Below are 16,742 nucleotides of genomic sequence, written 5' to 3' on the forward strand. Positions count from 1 at the left end.
CAAAGGTTAGGGCGTTTCTTATCTCCATTCCAGGGAGTAAAGATTATGTAGCTTAACTACCCGCCTGGCACTTAATTAAGGGGTTGTATCCCCTCCCTAACCTCAGGGAAAGATCCCCACCTGGGGAAACAACCTTTCTCGGAGAGGTGACCTTGGTTAAAACACATGGCGCTAAAGGGAGCAAACATATTAAGAAAAGTATGCTATATACGCCAGGTCCATTGAAACATATGCTGTGCAGATGTTTCTTTCCTGCAGCGACTGTGTCAAGCAGCAAGGATGGACCGGCTTCCGGCAAGGGGGGAGCTCCCCAACCCCCTGATCGCCCTGCGGCTCTGTGTGTGACAGGGTGTGGTGCCCCAACCCCCTGATTGGCCCTGCTCTGTGCGTTACAGGGTGCGGTGCCCCAACCCCCCCCCCCCCCCCCCCCCGCTCTGTGTGTGACGGGGTAGAGCCATAACCTCCCCATTGGCCCTGCCCTGAGTGTGACAGTGGCGGCGCCCCAATCCCATGATCGGCCCTGCTCTGTGGGTGATAGAGGGTGGCGCCCCAACCCCATGATCGGCCCTGCTCTGTGGGTGATAGAGGGTGGCGCCCCAACCGCCCCCCCACGGGCCCTGCTCTGTGTGTGATGGGGTAGAGCCATAACCCCCCCATCGACCCTGCCCTGAGTGTGACAGGGTGCGGCCCCCCCAACCCCCTGATCTGCCCTGCTCTGTGTGTGACAGGGGGCGGTGCCCCAACTCCCCTATCAGCCCTACTCTGTGAGTGACAGGGGGGAGCTCCTCAACCCCCTGATCGGCCCTGCTCTGTGCATGACAGGTGAAGGCGCCCCAACCCCCTGATCAGCCCTGCTCTGTGCATGACAGGGTACGGAGCCCCAACCCCCCTGATGGGCCCTGCTCTGTGAGTGACAGGGGGCAGCGCCCCAACCCCCTGATTAGCCCTGCTCTGTGCGTGACAGGGGGTGGCGCCACAACTTCCCCATCGACCCTGCCTTGAGTGTGACGGGGCGGTGTCCCAACCCCCCCAATTGGCCCTACCCTGAGCGTGACTGAGGGTGGCATTGCAACCTCCCGATCCGCCCTGCTCTGAGCCCGACCAGGGGCTGCACCTAGGGATTGGGCCTGCCCTCTGCCACCCGGGAGCAGGCCTAAGCCAGCAGGTCGTTATCTCCCGAGGGGTCCCAGACTGCGAGAGGACACAGGCCCGGCTGAGGGATCCCCCCTCCCCCCCGAGTGCACAAATTTTTGTGCACCGGCCTCTAGTATATATATAAAAGGCTAATATGCAAAGTGCCCCCCACAGAGTTCGGCCGGGAAGTTCAATCGCTCGCCATGATGTGCACTGACCACCAGGGTGTGGTGCGGAATGAAGGAAGGCCCTGGCTGGCAGCCGGAAGGTCCTGATTGACCCTGATCACTGGCCAGGCCTAGGGACCCTACCCATGCATGAAATTTGTGCACTGGGCCTCTAGGAAAACATAAAATTGCACCCCTGCAGAAACAAAGAAACAATATTTAACCTTATACATATATTCAGTCACATGACTAAAGACAAAGGAGATTTAGCAGTGCAGTCAGGGAAGGATAGTCTTTAATAAATAGTACAGGATCAATTTGATATCCATATGGAAAAAATATATTTTGACCCCTCCTGGACACAATGCACAGAAATCAATTGCAGATCTAAATGTGAGAGATAAAATTGTAAAACTTTGAGATAGCCATAGGAGAACATCTTAGTGTCCAAAGAATTCTTAAGCAGAACACAAAAAGTATTACCATAAATACTTTGTTAAATTGTAACTTCATTAAAATTAAGACATTTCATCCAAAGATACATTACGAAAATGAAAAGGTAGCTTACAGAGTTGAAGAAGATATTCACAGTACATCCTATATAATAAAAGCCTAATATGCAAATATCCCCTCGGGCGGTTGTTTGGGAGTTCGACCACTTGCTATGATGTGCGCCGACCACCAGGGGACAGCGTGGAACATGGTGGGCATTGGCAACACGGCGCTGGCGGTGGGTGGCAATGGAGGTGCTGCCAGCCCAGATGGGCCCCGACAAGAGTGGGACCATGGCGGGATGGTGGAGCAAGTGAGCAAGCGGCACCCGGCCAACACGGGTGCAAGTGGGGGCCCTATCGCCCCACTGATCTCCCTGCAGACAGTGACCGGCGTCAGTGGTGGGGGGCAGGGTTGCCGCTCTGCTCCCAGGCACTGAGGGAGCAGGATGGGGGGCCGGCCATGATCGATCCTGCAGGCTGGACGGTGGAGCAGGTGAGGGTGTGGTGCCAGACCACGGTGGAGTGTCAGGCAGGGCTGCGGGGCTGCAAGGCTGCGGGCGCAAGCTAGGGCTGCAAGCCTGGGGAGTGAGTTGGGGCCAGATCCCCACAGGCCACCCCGAGGGACCCCACCGGGCCTCTAGTATGTCTATAAAAGGATTAATAGCCACAATATAAAGAACAAATAAAAAAGAAAAAAAACCAAATCAATAAGAACATCAATAAGAAAAAGATAACTGAATGGATATTTCACAAAACTTGATATTCAAATGCCCAATAAATATATGAAAAGTACACAACATCATTTCTCATCCAGGAATTATAATTAAAACTATAATATAATACTGCATACATATTAAAATGGCTAAAGTTAAAAATGAGAAATGTTTGCAAGGTCAAGCAATCTCATATACTAAGTTTATATTGGTACAAACCTTTTAGGAAATTTTTGGCCGTATAGTACTAAAACTGACCATATGTATATATGCTGTAGGTATTTGCTAGAATGTTTATGGCAGCACTATTTGTGATAGTCAAAACCTGGAATGTATTCAAATGTCTATCACTAGTAGAATGGATAAACAAATTATACTATACACTGAGTGGCCAGATTATTATGACCTGACGTTTGTAGGCAAATTAGCTATACTTTCATGCTGAAGTTGCTAGAGGGCCAGACCATTATAGATAGGGAAGCAGGTTGTTTACCACAACAGTAGAAGTGATTTTTTTCTGAAGATATGGGTAAACAAGGCGATTTAACAGCCTTTGAACGTGGGATACATACATACATACACACACACACACACACACACACACACACACACACAGAGTGGCCAGATTATTATGACCACCCATCAGTACTTTGTTGGGCCACATCTTGCCTTAAATACTGCGGCTATTCTTCTTGGCATTGACTCCACGAGATGTCGAAAGGTGATGCGAGGAATCTGACACCATGCCTAATGAATAGCACTGTCCAGTTCTGTGAGATTTGATGGTTGTGGAACCAGCTGCCTGATGGCTCTTTTAACTTTGTACCACAAATGCTCAATTGGATTGAGATCTTGTGATTGTGGGGGTCACCTAAGCAAGGTAAAGTCTCGCTCATGTTCTTGAAACCACTCCTGCACAATACAAGCACCATGGCATGGCGAATTGTCTTATTGGAAGAAGCCATCTCCATTGGGATACACCATTAACATGATAGGATGAACTTGATCAGCAATGATACTTAGTTATGTTGTGCTATTCAGATGTTGTTCCACACGAATTAAAAGGCCCAAATCATGCCAGGAAAACATGCCCCAAACCATAACACTGCCCCCACCAGTTGAAGGGTTGTACTCATGCATGTGGGGTGCATGCTTTCATGCAGTTTCCGCCAAATTCTCACCCTGACATCTGCATGATGCAACTGGAAACGTAATTCATCGGACCATGACTTTTTTCCAATGCTCGATTGTTCAATCCTTGTGTTCCGGTGTGAATTGGAGACGTTTTATCTTGGTAACTGCAGACAGCAAATGTGTTCTTTGGCCTCCATATCCCATATGATGCAGTGTACGGCTAATTTGCCTACAAACGTCAGGTGGTCATAATTGGACACTCACGTTCAAATATATCCCATGTTCAAAGGTTGTTAAATTGTGTTGTTTACCCATATCGTCAGAAAAAAATTACTTCTAGTGTCATGGTAAACAACCTGCTTCCCTATTTATAATGGTCTGGCCCTCTAGCAACTTCAGAGCGAAATTATAGCTAATTTGCCTACAAACGTCAAGTGGTCATAATAATCTGGCCACTCATTGTATGTAATGGAATAGTATATGTGATCTTCTTACAACTCTTAAGAAAATATGCATGAATTTCTCAAATAAAATGTTGAGTAAAAGAAGCCAGACAGAAAATATGCTGTGTGTTTATAATAAAAGTGTAATATGCTAATTAGACCAGATGTCCTTCTGGACGAAGCCGTGGCTATGAGGGAAGTCCAGGCCGCCGTTGCCTGTTGGCGGCTGCAGGGAAGCCTGGGTCCTGGGTGCCTGCCGGCAGCTGAAGGGAGGGAAGCTCAGCTCCCGGGTGCCAGAGGGAAGCTGGTGCCGGCAGCCAGGAGAGGGAAGGCCTACTCTTGCACAAATTTTGTGTATCGGGTCTCTAGTCTATATACATAAAAGCCTAAGCAACCAAACGACTGAATGACCAGAATGACCAGAATGACTGGTCAACCAGTCGCAATGACATGCACTGACCACCAGGGGGCAGATGTTCAATGCAGGAGCAGCCCCATGCTGGTCAGTGTGTTCCCACAGCAGGAGCACCACTCAGCTGACTGACCCGTCCCAGCAGCCCACCAGCCCAGCAGCAGCCACTCACTCCTCAGTAGTCCTGCAGGTCCAATCTCTGGAGAATGGGGTAGGCACCAACGGACCAGCACCGTGGGCACGATCCTGACAGTGCCCCTGGCCTCCTGGAAATCGGCCTCAGGCACCAAAGCTGCTTCCCCTCCCTAGACACTCCTCAAGGAAGAAAGTTATAAAAGAGGCCGCCAGGTGGCTCCTAATAACCGGTGTGAATGTCAGCAAGATGGATCTGGATCCCCGACTGGCAAGGGTGTCCCACCCCCACCCTGGGGACCCCACCCATGCACGAATTCATGCACCGGGCCTCTAGTATTTAAATAAAAGTAAAAAAACACTCAAGCTCTAATAGCTGTTAGAAGTGTGAAGAGTGGTTATTTGGGGACTTGAAGGGAGGTATTGTGAGAATTAGTTCTTGGGGGGTAGTAATGTTCTTGATTTAGGTATTGCTTACATGGATTTGCTCAATGTTATATTCATAAAGTTGTATTTTTATATGTGTACTTTCCCCTGGATATACTACTTCAATCCAAATTTTAAAAATGCAAAAAATCGTTTATTGTTTTTAAGCTGCAATACTTCCATATAACACATCTCTATTGCAGGTCTTCCTGTCTCAGGGGACCGAGTGAGTCACTGAGCTTGGGAACTTCTTTCTTGGAGAAGGCATGACTACCAACTTTTGGGTTCTAAGATATTCTTAGCCTCTTTCTTACTGCCTTTTTTTCATTTCGAATATTCTTTCACAGACAGAGAAAGAGGCTATTGGATCTTGTAGAAAATTTACTCTTCATATTGGAGATAGTAATTTTTATTTAGCTTCATGATTTGGGCAAATCATTCCCCATTAATGGGCCTCCACTTTTCACATCTATAAAAACTGTGAAACAGTATTGAACAGAACTGATTCATTGAGTTTAGTGGTTGGTTTTTTTTAAAAAACTTATTTTCTTGGTGCTATAGCTGAGAAACCAATATAGAAAACATTGGTGTTGGATAGTCACAATTTCTTGCTAAAATATTAATTTTATTCTTACTTGATAGGTGACCAGAAATGGAGAAAAAAGTAATCAGAATCTGCCTTGATTCTGAACCTGATATAATTCATTTTCTACAAGTCACTTGGGAAAAAACACTTGGATCTGGCTTTGTTGTTACACTTACTGATGGCCAGTCAGCATGGACCGGGACAGGTAATATAAAAAGTAAATTTTTAGTATTTAGCTATTTTTCAGTTAATTTAATACTTCAAATTAAAGTGTGTTTTTTAAAACAGATGTTGGATAAAATTAATATTGTTGTTTTTACTCGTTATCGATGTCTAAGTTGTATACAGATTTGTATTGTATTTAATGCTATTTTCTATAATTAGTATTAATAGAAGGATAGAGAAATAAGAGTCTCCAAATTCTGGTTACAATTTGAGCCTTAGTATTTGAACTTGGTTGGACTTTTAAATGACCTCTTTATACCAAATAAAAATAGTACCTTGTACTTGTATCTTTTCTGAGGACACCAGGGAAATACTGGGGGTTGGCTGCTTCAATAGTTTGTGCTGGTTCGGTGGAGTAGAGTAGTGGTGCTTTACTTTTTAGGTTATACTAGTGGCCTGGTGCACAAATTTGTGCACACTGAAAGTAAATTAATTAGAAGAAATATTTTAATATTGCTATTCGCCCTTTCTCTATAATAGAAGTGTCAACCAAATTCACAATTGACAATGACAGATCGAAACATGCATGTGCTTGGCGCCAGCGAGAGCTTTATATGTATAGCATATGCGTGAGTCAATTTAGCCTTTTATATATATAGAATAAACTTGCTTAATTAGATCTGCTTTCTGATTTAGCTAAAATTTTTCCAGCCCAGGGAAGCACCCCAACTTCTCTTTCAGGTAATTGTCAGCAACACAGCAGTAAATATCAACACGAAGCAGATTTTTATTGTAGATCATGCAGGGAGAACAAAGGATAAAATATTTAACTGCGACAGTGTTTGACTATATCCTGCACAGTGAGAAAACCTGAAGTCGTTTTCAAGGTGCAGCATTTCTTCTTTTCAGTTGGGTCGTTTCTAAGCTTTCTAAATCTCCATTTTCCAGCTAGTAAAAAGAAAATAGGATTCTACTAAGTGTCCTATCTACCTACTCCAGGACTTCTGTGACGATCAAATGAGATGAGGCATGGGAAAACACTTCACAGACATTTGGTTAAAGTGTAAAATGTTTGCACCTGGCTATAAAGCAAGTTGTGTTCCTGGGCTGAAGAAACTGCAAGGAGGCTAGTCACTAGGGCAGTGATGGCGAACCTTTTGAGCTCGGCGTGCCAGCATTTTGAAAAACCCTAACTTAACTCTGGTGCCGTGTCACATATAGAAATTTTTTGATATTTGCAACCATAGTAAAACAAAGACTTATATTTTTGATATTTATTTTATATATTTAAATGTCACTTAACAAAGAAAAATCAACCAAAAAAATGAGTTCACGTGTCACCTCTGACACGCATGTCATAGGTTCGCCATCGCTGCACTAGGGAAAGGAAGCAAGGCATTGCTATGTGATGTCATTACCTGGATAGCATATTAGCCTTTTATATATATACTAGAGGCCCGGTGCACAAAAATTTGTGCACTCGGGGGGGGGTGGGGGCTGGGGAGCGGGGGTACCTCAGCCCGGCCTGTGCCCTCTCGCAGTCTGGGACCCCTCGGGAGATAACGACCTGCTGGCTTAGGCCTGCTCCCGGGTGGCAGAGGGCAGGCCCAATCCCTAGGTGCAGCCCCTGGTCGGGCTCAGAGCAGGGCTGATTGGGGAGTTGGGGCGCCGCCCCCTGTCATGCACAGAGCAGGGTGCATTGGGAGGTTGTGATGCCACCCTCAGTCACGCTCAGGGTAGAGCCAATTGGGGGGTTGGGGCACCGCCCCCTGTCACACTCAAGGCAGGGTCAATAGGGAGGTTGTGGTGCCACCCCTTGTCACGCACAGAGCAGGGCCTATCAGGGGGTTGGGGCGCTGCCCCCATCACGCACAGAGTAGGGCCGATAGGGGAGTTGGGGCACCGCCCCCTGTCACACACAGAGCAGGGCGGATCAGGGGGTTGAGGACCTCCCCCCTGTCACGCACAGAGCAGGGCCCATCAGGGGGTTGGGGAGCTCCCCCCTGTCACGCACAGAGCAGGGGCCATCAGGGGGTTGGGGCACCACCCCCTGTCACACACAGAGCAGGGCCGATCAGGGGGTTGGGGCGCCGCCACTGTCACACTCAGGGCAGGGCCGATGGGGAGGTTATGGCTCTACCCCGTCACACACAGAGCAGGGCCCGTGGGGGGGGGGGGCGGGGCGCCGCACCCTGTCACACACAGAGCAGGGCCGATCAGGGGGTTGGGGCGCCGCACCCTGTCACACACAGAGCTGCAGGGCGATCAGGGGGTTGGGGAGCTCCCCCCTATCAGGCACAGAGCAGGGCCGATCAGGGGTTTGGGGTGCCTTCCCCTGTCACGAACAGAGCAGGGCGGATAGGGAGGTTGTGGCCCCCGCCCCTGTCACACACAGAGCCGCAGGGCGATCAGGGAGGTTGGGCGCTGGCCCCTGTCACGCTGATCCCGGTGCCGGGAGTCCTCGCGGCTCCACTGATCCCGGTGCTGGGAGGCATATTACCCTTTTACTATATAGGATAGAGGCCTGGTGCACGGGTGGGGGCCGGCTGGTTTGGCCTGAAGGGTGTCCTGGATCAGGGTGGGGGTCCCACTTTGGGTGCCTGGCCAGCCTGGGTGAGGGGCTGATGGCTGTTTGCAGCTGGTCACACCCCCTTCAGGGTGGGGGTCCCCACTGGGGTGCCTGGCCAGTCTGGGTGAGGGGCTGAGGGCTGTTTTCAGGCTGGCGGGTGACTGAAGCTCCCAACTGCTCCTTTTTTTCTTTCTTTTTTTATTCTGGGCCAGCTTTAGTTCTGAGGCTTGGCTCCAGCTCTGAGGCCTGGGCTGCTGAAAGCAGGTATCTGGTTTGTTTGGGTTCTATAATCGAAACACTGTTTCAACTCCAGCTCTGAGATCCCGGCTGGCTGAAAGCAGGTTTCTGGGGTTTTGTTTAGCTTCTATATTTGTAACAATGTTTCAAACTGCAAGCTCAGAGGCCAGCAGTGGCAGGCGGGGAACGTTGGCTTCCTCCGTCACTGAAGCAAGCAAGCCTCCTGTTCGCTTCAAGCTGCCTGGCTGCCGGCTGCCATCTTGGCTGGCAGTTAATTTGCATATCGCCCTGATTAGCCAATGGGAAGGGTAGCAGAGGTACGGCAAATTACCATGTTTCTCTTTTATTAGATAGGATACTAGAGGCCCGGTGCACAAAATTTATGCATGGGGGAGGGTCCCCTCAGCCCAGCCTGCATTGTCTCCAATCTGGGATCCCTCTCACAATCCGGGACTGCTGGCTCCTAACTGCTCACCTGCCTGCCTGCCTGATCGCCCCTAATGGCCTCTGCCTGCCTGCCTGACCACCCCTAACTGACCCCCCTGCCAGCCTGATCATCTCTAACTGCCTCTGCCTGCCAGCCTGATTGACTGTAACTGCCCTCCCTACCAGCCTGGTCACTCCTAACTGCCCCCACTGCTGGCTTGATCACCCCTAATCGCCTCTGTCTGCTGGCCCGGTCGCCCCTCACTGCTCCCCTTCCAGACTGGTTGTCCCTAACTTCCCCCCCTGCCAGCCTGGTCACCCCCAACTGCCCCCCGCTGCCAGCCTGGTCGCCCTTAACTGCCCCTTCCTGCTGGCCTGGTCTCTCCCAACTGCTCCCCTCTGCTGGGCTGGTCGCTCCCCACTGCCCCTCCTGTTAGCCTGGTCGCCACACACAGCCTGCTGTTCGGTCCTTTTGTTGCCCCTCACTGCCCTCCCTGCCGGCCTGGTCACCCAGTGCAGCCTGCTGTTTGGTCGTTGCATGAGGGCATCCCAACCAATTTGCATATTACCCTTTTATTAGTATAGATATATAGATACTTAATGTTGTTTAAATTATTTTCTTATGAACATATACCACCTTTGTAACAAAACAAAACAGAACTTACAGCCTAAAAGTTTGTAATGCAAGGTTTAAACCTGTATATTGGATTTGGGCAATTATTTTATGAAATAGACTCTTGAATTTTTAATTATTTATTTATTTTTTGTTAATCCTCATCAATTGGTTGCCTCTCACATACTCCTCGACTGGGGCCAGGGATCAAATGTGCAACCAAGGTACATGCATGCCCTTGACCAGAATTGAACCCAAGATTCTTCGGTGCTTAGGCCAAAGCTCTAACCACTGAGCATACGAGCCAGGGACTCTTGATTATTTTTATCTTTGGTGATAATCTTTTTAAAAGGCTAATGGCCTTGAAATAATTTATGGAACATGGCACATATAATATCAGAAATCTAGAATTATGTTTTTCTTATATAACAAAGTTTTAACACTCCTCTAAAGTATTATAACAAAATATTTTAAAAACAATTTTTATAGCTGTGAAACAGTCATTTTTATACTTGTGATTGATGTTTTAGGTAAAATAATTTTGTCATGTTAATTTATATACTATTACTATCTTCTATCAACTTTTGAAATACTTCTCTAACATGATATTATATCTTTTAAAATTATATATGTTCTGAAATTTTGTTTCTTTCTTGAATGTTAAAAATTATGTTACCCCACAGATTTTTTATCTGCTCATCTACTAATGGACACTTGGGCTGCTTCCAAATTTTGGCTATTATAAATATTGCTGCAATGAACATAGGGGTGAATATATTTTTTTGAATTAGTGTTTCTGGTTTCTTCAGATATATTCCCAGAAGTGGAATTGCTGGGTCATAAGGCAGTTCCATTTTAAAATTTTTCAAGTAATTCTATACTGCTTTCTACAGTGGCTGTATCAATCTGCATTCCCACCAACAGTGCACAAAGGTTCCCTTTTGTCTACATCCTGGCCAACACTTGTTGTTTGTTGATTTACAGGAGATGAGTGGATAAAAAAACGGTGGTACATTTACATCAGGGTGGGGAACATCCACCCTCTGGGCCATATAAAGGCCGGCAAAGTCATTTAGTCTGGCCCTGCAAATGCATTAGGGGGTGAGTTAATTAAATGTTTGACCAAATATAGTGAGATCCTTTTTAAGTTGATAATTTTGTATAGCCCTCGAATTATATTATAAATATCAAAATGGCCCTTGGCAGAAAAACGGTTCTCCACTCCTGATTTACAAAATGGAATCCTACTCAGTCATATAAAAGAATAAAATCTTACCCTTTTGCAACTGCTTAAATGGACCTGGAGATTATTATGCTGAGAGAAATAAGCAAGTCAGAGAAAGACAAGTATCATATGTCTTCACTGATATGTGGAATCTAATGAACAAAATAAACTAACAAGCAAAATAGAAACAGACTCATAGATACAGATAGATACCGAGAGCAGACTGATAGCTGTCAGAGCAGGGAGGGGATGGAGGCTGGGTGAAAGGTGAAAGGATTAAGCAAAAAAAACCCCCAAACAAAAAACTCATAGACACAGACAACAATATGGTGATTACCAGAGGGAAAGGGGGTGTGGGAGGAAGTAAAAGATGGTAAAGCGGGGATAAATGGTGATGGAGAAGACTTGACTTAGGGTGGTGAACATGCAGTACAATATACAGATGATGTATTTTTGAATTGTACATGTGAAACCTGTATAATTTTATTAACCAATGTCACCCCAGTAAATTCAATAAATTTAAAAATGTTCTGTTACATCACTCAGTCAAACTGAATTTATACTTGTGAGGGATTTTTGTTTTTTATGACAGATTGATTGCAAAGAATATTGATATAAGATTATTGCAAAATAAAGAAGTTTTTAGAGTGATGTTTGCAATACCTTTTACAGTATCTATTTAGGCTGTAAATTTTTATGTCAGAGAAATCAGTTTTTGGTTAGTTGTTGTAGTACAGGAATGGAGGAAAATTTGTCAGGTTAGTTCTGTGTGTGCTGGCAAAGGTGGACCCAGGTGACAATTGCTCCGTTTTAGGGTAAAGTGATTACACAGGGCTGAAGACCTTGGCAGTAGGTCAATTCCAACAGCACAGCCCAGGAGGCAGGTCCTAGGTGAAGTGATTGCTTGTATGTGAGGAATACTGTGTTTATAACTTAAATATTTCTAATAGGCAAATGGCTTATCCTATCTAATAAAGAGAGAATATGCTAATTGACCCTTATGCCATCGCAAAGATGGCAGTGCCCACAGCCAATAAGGAGGGAATATACTAATTGACTGCCCTGCCGTCAAAGATGGCAGTGCCCACAGCTAATAAGGATAGAATATGCTAATTGCTGCTCCACCCTCAAAGATGGTGGCGCCCACAGCCACAAAATGGCTGGCAGGGGAGGGCAGTTAGGGGCAACCAGGACAGCAGGGGAGGGCAGTTGGGGGCAACCAGGCCTGCAGGGGAAGGCAGTTGGGAGCGACTGGGCCAGCAGGGGAGGGCAGTTGGGGGCGACTATAGGGGGTGATCAGACTGGCAGGCAGAAGTGGTTAGGGGAAATCAGGCAGGCAGGCAGGCGAGCGGTTGGGAGCCAGCAGTCCCAGATTGTGAGAGGGATGTCCGACTGCCGGTTCAGTCGGACATCCCCCAAGGGGTCCCAGATTGGAGAGGGTGTAGGCTGGCCTGAGGGACACCCCCTTCCCAGTGCACAAATTTTGTTCACTGGGCCTCTAGTCCTATATAATAAAAGCCCAGCAACCATAAAGCAGTACGACTAGAATGACCGCCCGACCAGTCACTATGAGGTGCACTGACCACCTCTTGGTCCCATTCCCTGTCCGGCAGGCTCCAATATTCCAATGGTGAAAGGGGACCTGGGCGTGGGTGGCGGGGGATGTGGGCAGCACTAGGCCAAAGCCCCTACCTCTCCGGTCTCCCCACACACAGAGGGCGGCCTGTGGCCGGCGTGGGGCCAGCAAGTGGGCAGGTACGGCCGACCTCTCGGTCCCTCCCCCCGGCTTTCAGGCTCCTGTTGCCTGATGGCAAATGGGGAACCAGGGTGGGTGGTGGCGGGCAGTGGGGCCGGCGAACGGACAAGAACAGCTGACCTTTCGGTCTCTTTCCCCGGACATCAGGCTCCAATCACCCAATGGCAAATGGGGAACTGAGGGGGGTGGTGGTGGGGGGGTGGGAGTGGGTAGAACGGCCCACCTCTTGGTACATCCCTCTGTCGCACAGGTTCTGATCACCCGATGGCCAACTTGGACCCAGGGATGGGTGGCGGGAGATGTGGGGCAGCGCCAGGTCAAGGCCCCCGCTCTGCCAGTCGCCCCACACACAGAGGGCAACCTGCATCAGGGGCGGGGACACAAGTGGGTGGGACCAGCCAACCTCTCGGTCCCTCCTCCCTGACCGTCAGGCTCCAATCGCCCAATGGCAAACTGGGAACCCGGGTGGGTGGTGGCGGGGGCGGGGCTGGCTGCCAGCAGCCAGGGAAGATTGCCCTGATCTCAGGCTAGGCCTAGGGACCGTACCTGCGCATGGATTTCATGCGCTGGGCCTCTAGTCCTATATAATAAAACCCTAATATGCAAATAGATTGAACAGAGGATCTGGTCGCTATGACACGCACTGATCATCAGGGGTCAGATGCTCAACCCAGGAGCTGTCCCCTGGTGGTCAGTGAGCTCCCACAGGGGGAGTGCCACTTAGTCAGAAGCCGGGCTCATGGCTGGTGAGCGCAGTGGCAGTGGCGGGAGCCTCTCCTGCCTCTGTGGCAGTCGGACATCCCCCAAGGGGTCCCGGACTGCGAGAGGGCACAGGCCAGGCTGAGGGACACCCCCAACCCCCAGTTCACGAGTGTTGTGCACCTGGCCTCTAGTTTTTTATAGTGAACAATTATAGTCAAACAGAGGACCTTGAGGTACTTTAAGAGCCTTAATTATTAAAGGAAAAGATTACATTCTAATCTGGTCAGTAACCCTCATTCACCAAGGCAAAGAACAATAATAATTTAAATTTTCTTTGTTTTGTTATTAAGCATTGGGAAAATAAAAGAGTAATTTCATTAACACTTAAATCTTAATTTAACCAGAAATTTAAGTTAATTTTACATTTATGAAACATTTTGATTATGCTTATACAAAATGTGTTGGCAGTTGTTTTAATACTATTATTAAGAATGTTATTTCATTAGACAAGGTTCATCAGGAACAAGGAATACATCTAATTTGTCAACCATTTTAGATAAGTATCTTGACTAGTACTTAGGACATACTTAGTGAATATTTTTTGAAAGAAAGAATGAAAGGATGCCTGGAATATATAAAACTCGTTAGGAAAAAAACGAAAGTGAACCACTTGTTTTAGAGTTAGCAGATTATGAAAAATCCAGTTTCATATTTCTTGTTGTCATTGATATTAAATGAAGTACATTTCTACCATGTATTTTCCAGCTAAAGGAATTTAATGTCACACAAGTTAGATATCAAACTTCTGGATTATTTGGTGGGTTGGCTTCCTGTACTAAACAAATTTTCAAACAGAAAATTTTACAGTCTACTGGTCACTATCTATTCAAATATATCTGATAAAGTTTTAAATCTCACGTATGTTTTATACTTTCATTATTCATTTCTATTTTCTTGTTTAAATTTTAGGGACAAAATATGAAATCCAAATAATATAACATTGTTTCCATGTTTATTTAAGGCTTATTACATAAATATAATTTGGTTTGGCACTTTACAGATAGACAATAATATGATTAAGAACATTGAAACAATTAAATAATTGAAACATGAAAATGGATTTCCTTCCTATACCTCATCCTGCTTTTTGTACAACTTTTTGATTGCTGCAACCTTCAATTTGGATAATTTTTTTCTCTTTTCATTTGAGTGAAATTAAAAGGATGTGGGGTTCTTTTTAATCTCCCACACACTAAAGTCACTGATTTCTTTTTCATTAGCAATCTTTTATCTAATGAATGTTTTGGGGGTCTAATTATCTTGTGGTCTATCATCACTTCACCATTATAGGGGGTAATATCACAGGGTTAAGTCACAAAGTGGGCTAATGATTGACGACTGTTATGTGACTTTTATAAGAATTATAGTCAGCAGTAAAAAACTTATATCACCCATCTCTGGAGTAGTTTAAATTTCATTGAAGTGTAAATTAAATTGTAGTAATTTTTTTTATTATCCAATAATTATACCCACTTATACTTGTCCTAAACATTAATATTTGGTGACCTGTATGGAGATTATGTGGCAGGGCTCAGTGGAAAAGAATTTTTAATAAATGAGGTAGTAAAGTGGGGCCATTTTGGTTCGTTATACATAAGAATCCAAAGGAAAAAATCTTTTTTCCTTACTTACATTTTCACCTACCCATTAACAGTGACAAAGTAATACCTTCTTGGCTCCTACCTGTCTGAAAAAAATTTCCTGTTTTCTGATCATGTTGGCCTGCTTACTTTTTATAATGTATCATGTGAGTCAGCTGTATCCTTGCTGACTTTTATTATTTCCATGGCTTTTATTCCTGATCACCGAAGCTTTTGGAGTATTGAATGCTTACAGCTGTGTTCCTTCCAGATGGTCTTAGCACAAAATTCAAAACTGGTAACTAAGCTATTGTTTTTTTAAGATTGAAGTTCTAAATAGGCAGTAAAAATTTCACATTTGTTGTTATAGAACATGTTCAAGTAAAATTTTAAAAAAGCTGGTACCTTTTTATTGAACAGTTTTTAAAAGGATGAGTGTAACTGAAAGATAAAACTGATGAACAAAGTAGAAACAGGCATGGTTATGAGGAACAGACTGACAGCTGTCAGAGGAAAAGGGTTTGTTGGGAGGCTGGATGAAAGAAGCTGAAAGGATTAAGCATGAAATCATATATGTATATGTATATATATAACACATAGACACAGGCAACAGTGCAGTGATAGCCAGAGAGAAAGGGGAGGTGGGGATAGGTAGAGGTGGACAAAGCAGGGATAAATGGAGACCAAGCTCTGTCTGGTGTTGCACAATGGTTAAAGCATCTGCCCAAGCAATGAAGGGTTGCGGGTTTGATTCTATGCGAAGGTAACTAATCCATGTGTCTCTCGTGTCATGTTTCTCTCTCTCTCTCTCTCTCTCTCCCTCTCCCTCCTCCTCCTCCTTTTCCCCCTCTTCCCCCTCCTTCCCTCCCTCTTACTCTCTCTAAAAATCAATGGAAAAAATATCCTAGGATGAGGATTACCAGGAAAAATAAATGGGGAACAAAAGAGACTTTGCTTTGGGTGATGGGTACACAATGTAGTGTGCAGATGGTATTTTGTTGAGTTGTACTTGAAATCTATGGGGCTTTGTATGGTTTTGTGAACCAGTGTCATTCCAATAAGTTCAGTTAAGAAAAAGAAAGATAATTTTCTTTCATATGTTTTTCTTCTTTAAAATGAAATATTCCATAACAACACAGCATTCACAGATGGGGTAACATAAGAGGATATCTAAGATGTTATTATCTGAATCTAAGAGGATAACTAAGATGTTATTATCTGAATCTACACTCTATAGATTGCCATTTTTGTCTCTCTTTAACCGTTGTATCCCTGGTGCCTAGAATAGTGCCTGGCACATAGTAGAAGTTCATGAAGCATTTTTAAATAAATGAATCAATAAATTCTATTAAATATTTTCAGATAGGTATCTCTTCATTTTAATGAAATTTAGAATACTTTTAACTATATGTTTTATCAATGAAAATCTATTTTTATTTTCTTTTGTATTTTATAAGTTTGTCTATAGCTGCATTAAAGATGGCTTCTACAGATTTTTATTTCTCTGTGAATTAATTGCAACTCTTTAAAATTATCCAATCACAAAATATGGAATTATTCCTCAATTAGGAAGCATTTGTCTTCTTATTTGTAGATTATTTCTGAAGAGCTAATAGGGTATTTAAAAGGTGAATAGATTCGATAGTGATGATCATCTTAAATATGCATCTGCTTCAGAGAGAAAAAATACGTGAAAATATTTTAGAAGCTATAAAAATCACAAAAGAATATAAGATATTTTTATTCTTACCTGTCTTCAAGGCTATGT

At 45.2% G+C, this 16,742-nt stretch overlaps 1 protein-coding gene across 4 annotated transcripts in view; it reads left to right on the plus strand.

The window, feature by feature from the left end:
* Positions 1 to 16,742, plus strand: part of XRCC4 (X-ray repair cross complementing 4) — a 193,318-nt gene that overhangs the window by 19,478 nt on the left and 157,098 nt on the right. For all 4 annotated transcript variants that reach the window (XM_070412287.1, XM_070412288.1, XM_070412290.1 and 1 more), the window contains exon 2: positions 5,698 to 5,846. In XM_070412287.1, the coding sequence (XP_070268388.1) occupies positions 5,708 to 5,846 (139 nt within the window). In that variant the 5' untranslated portion in view covers positions 5,698 to 5,707. The remainder of the gene's footprint in view (positions 1 to 5,697; positions 5,847 to 16,742) is intronic.

This window comes from Myotis yumanensis, unplaced genomic scaffold, assembly GCF_028538775.1.
Source record: "Myotis yumanensis isolate MYYU_CA2020_CCGP unplaced genomic scaffold, mMyoYum1.0.hap1 SCAF_4, whole genome shotgun sequence".
NCBI lineage: Eukaryota > Metazoa > Chordata > Mammalia > Chiroptera > Vespertilionidae > Myotis > Myotis yumanensis.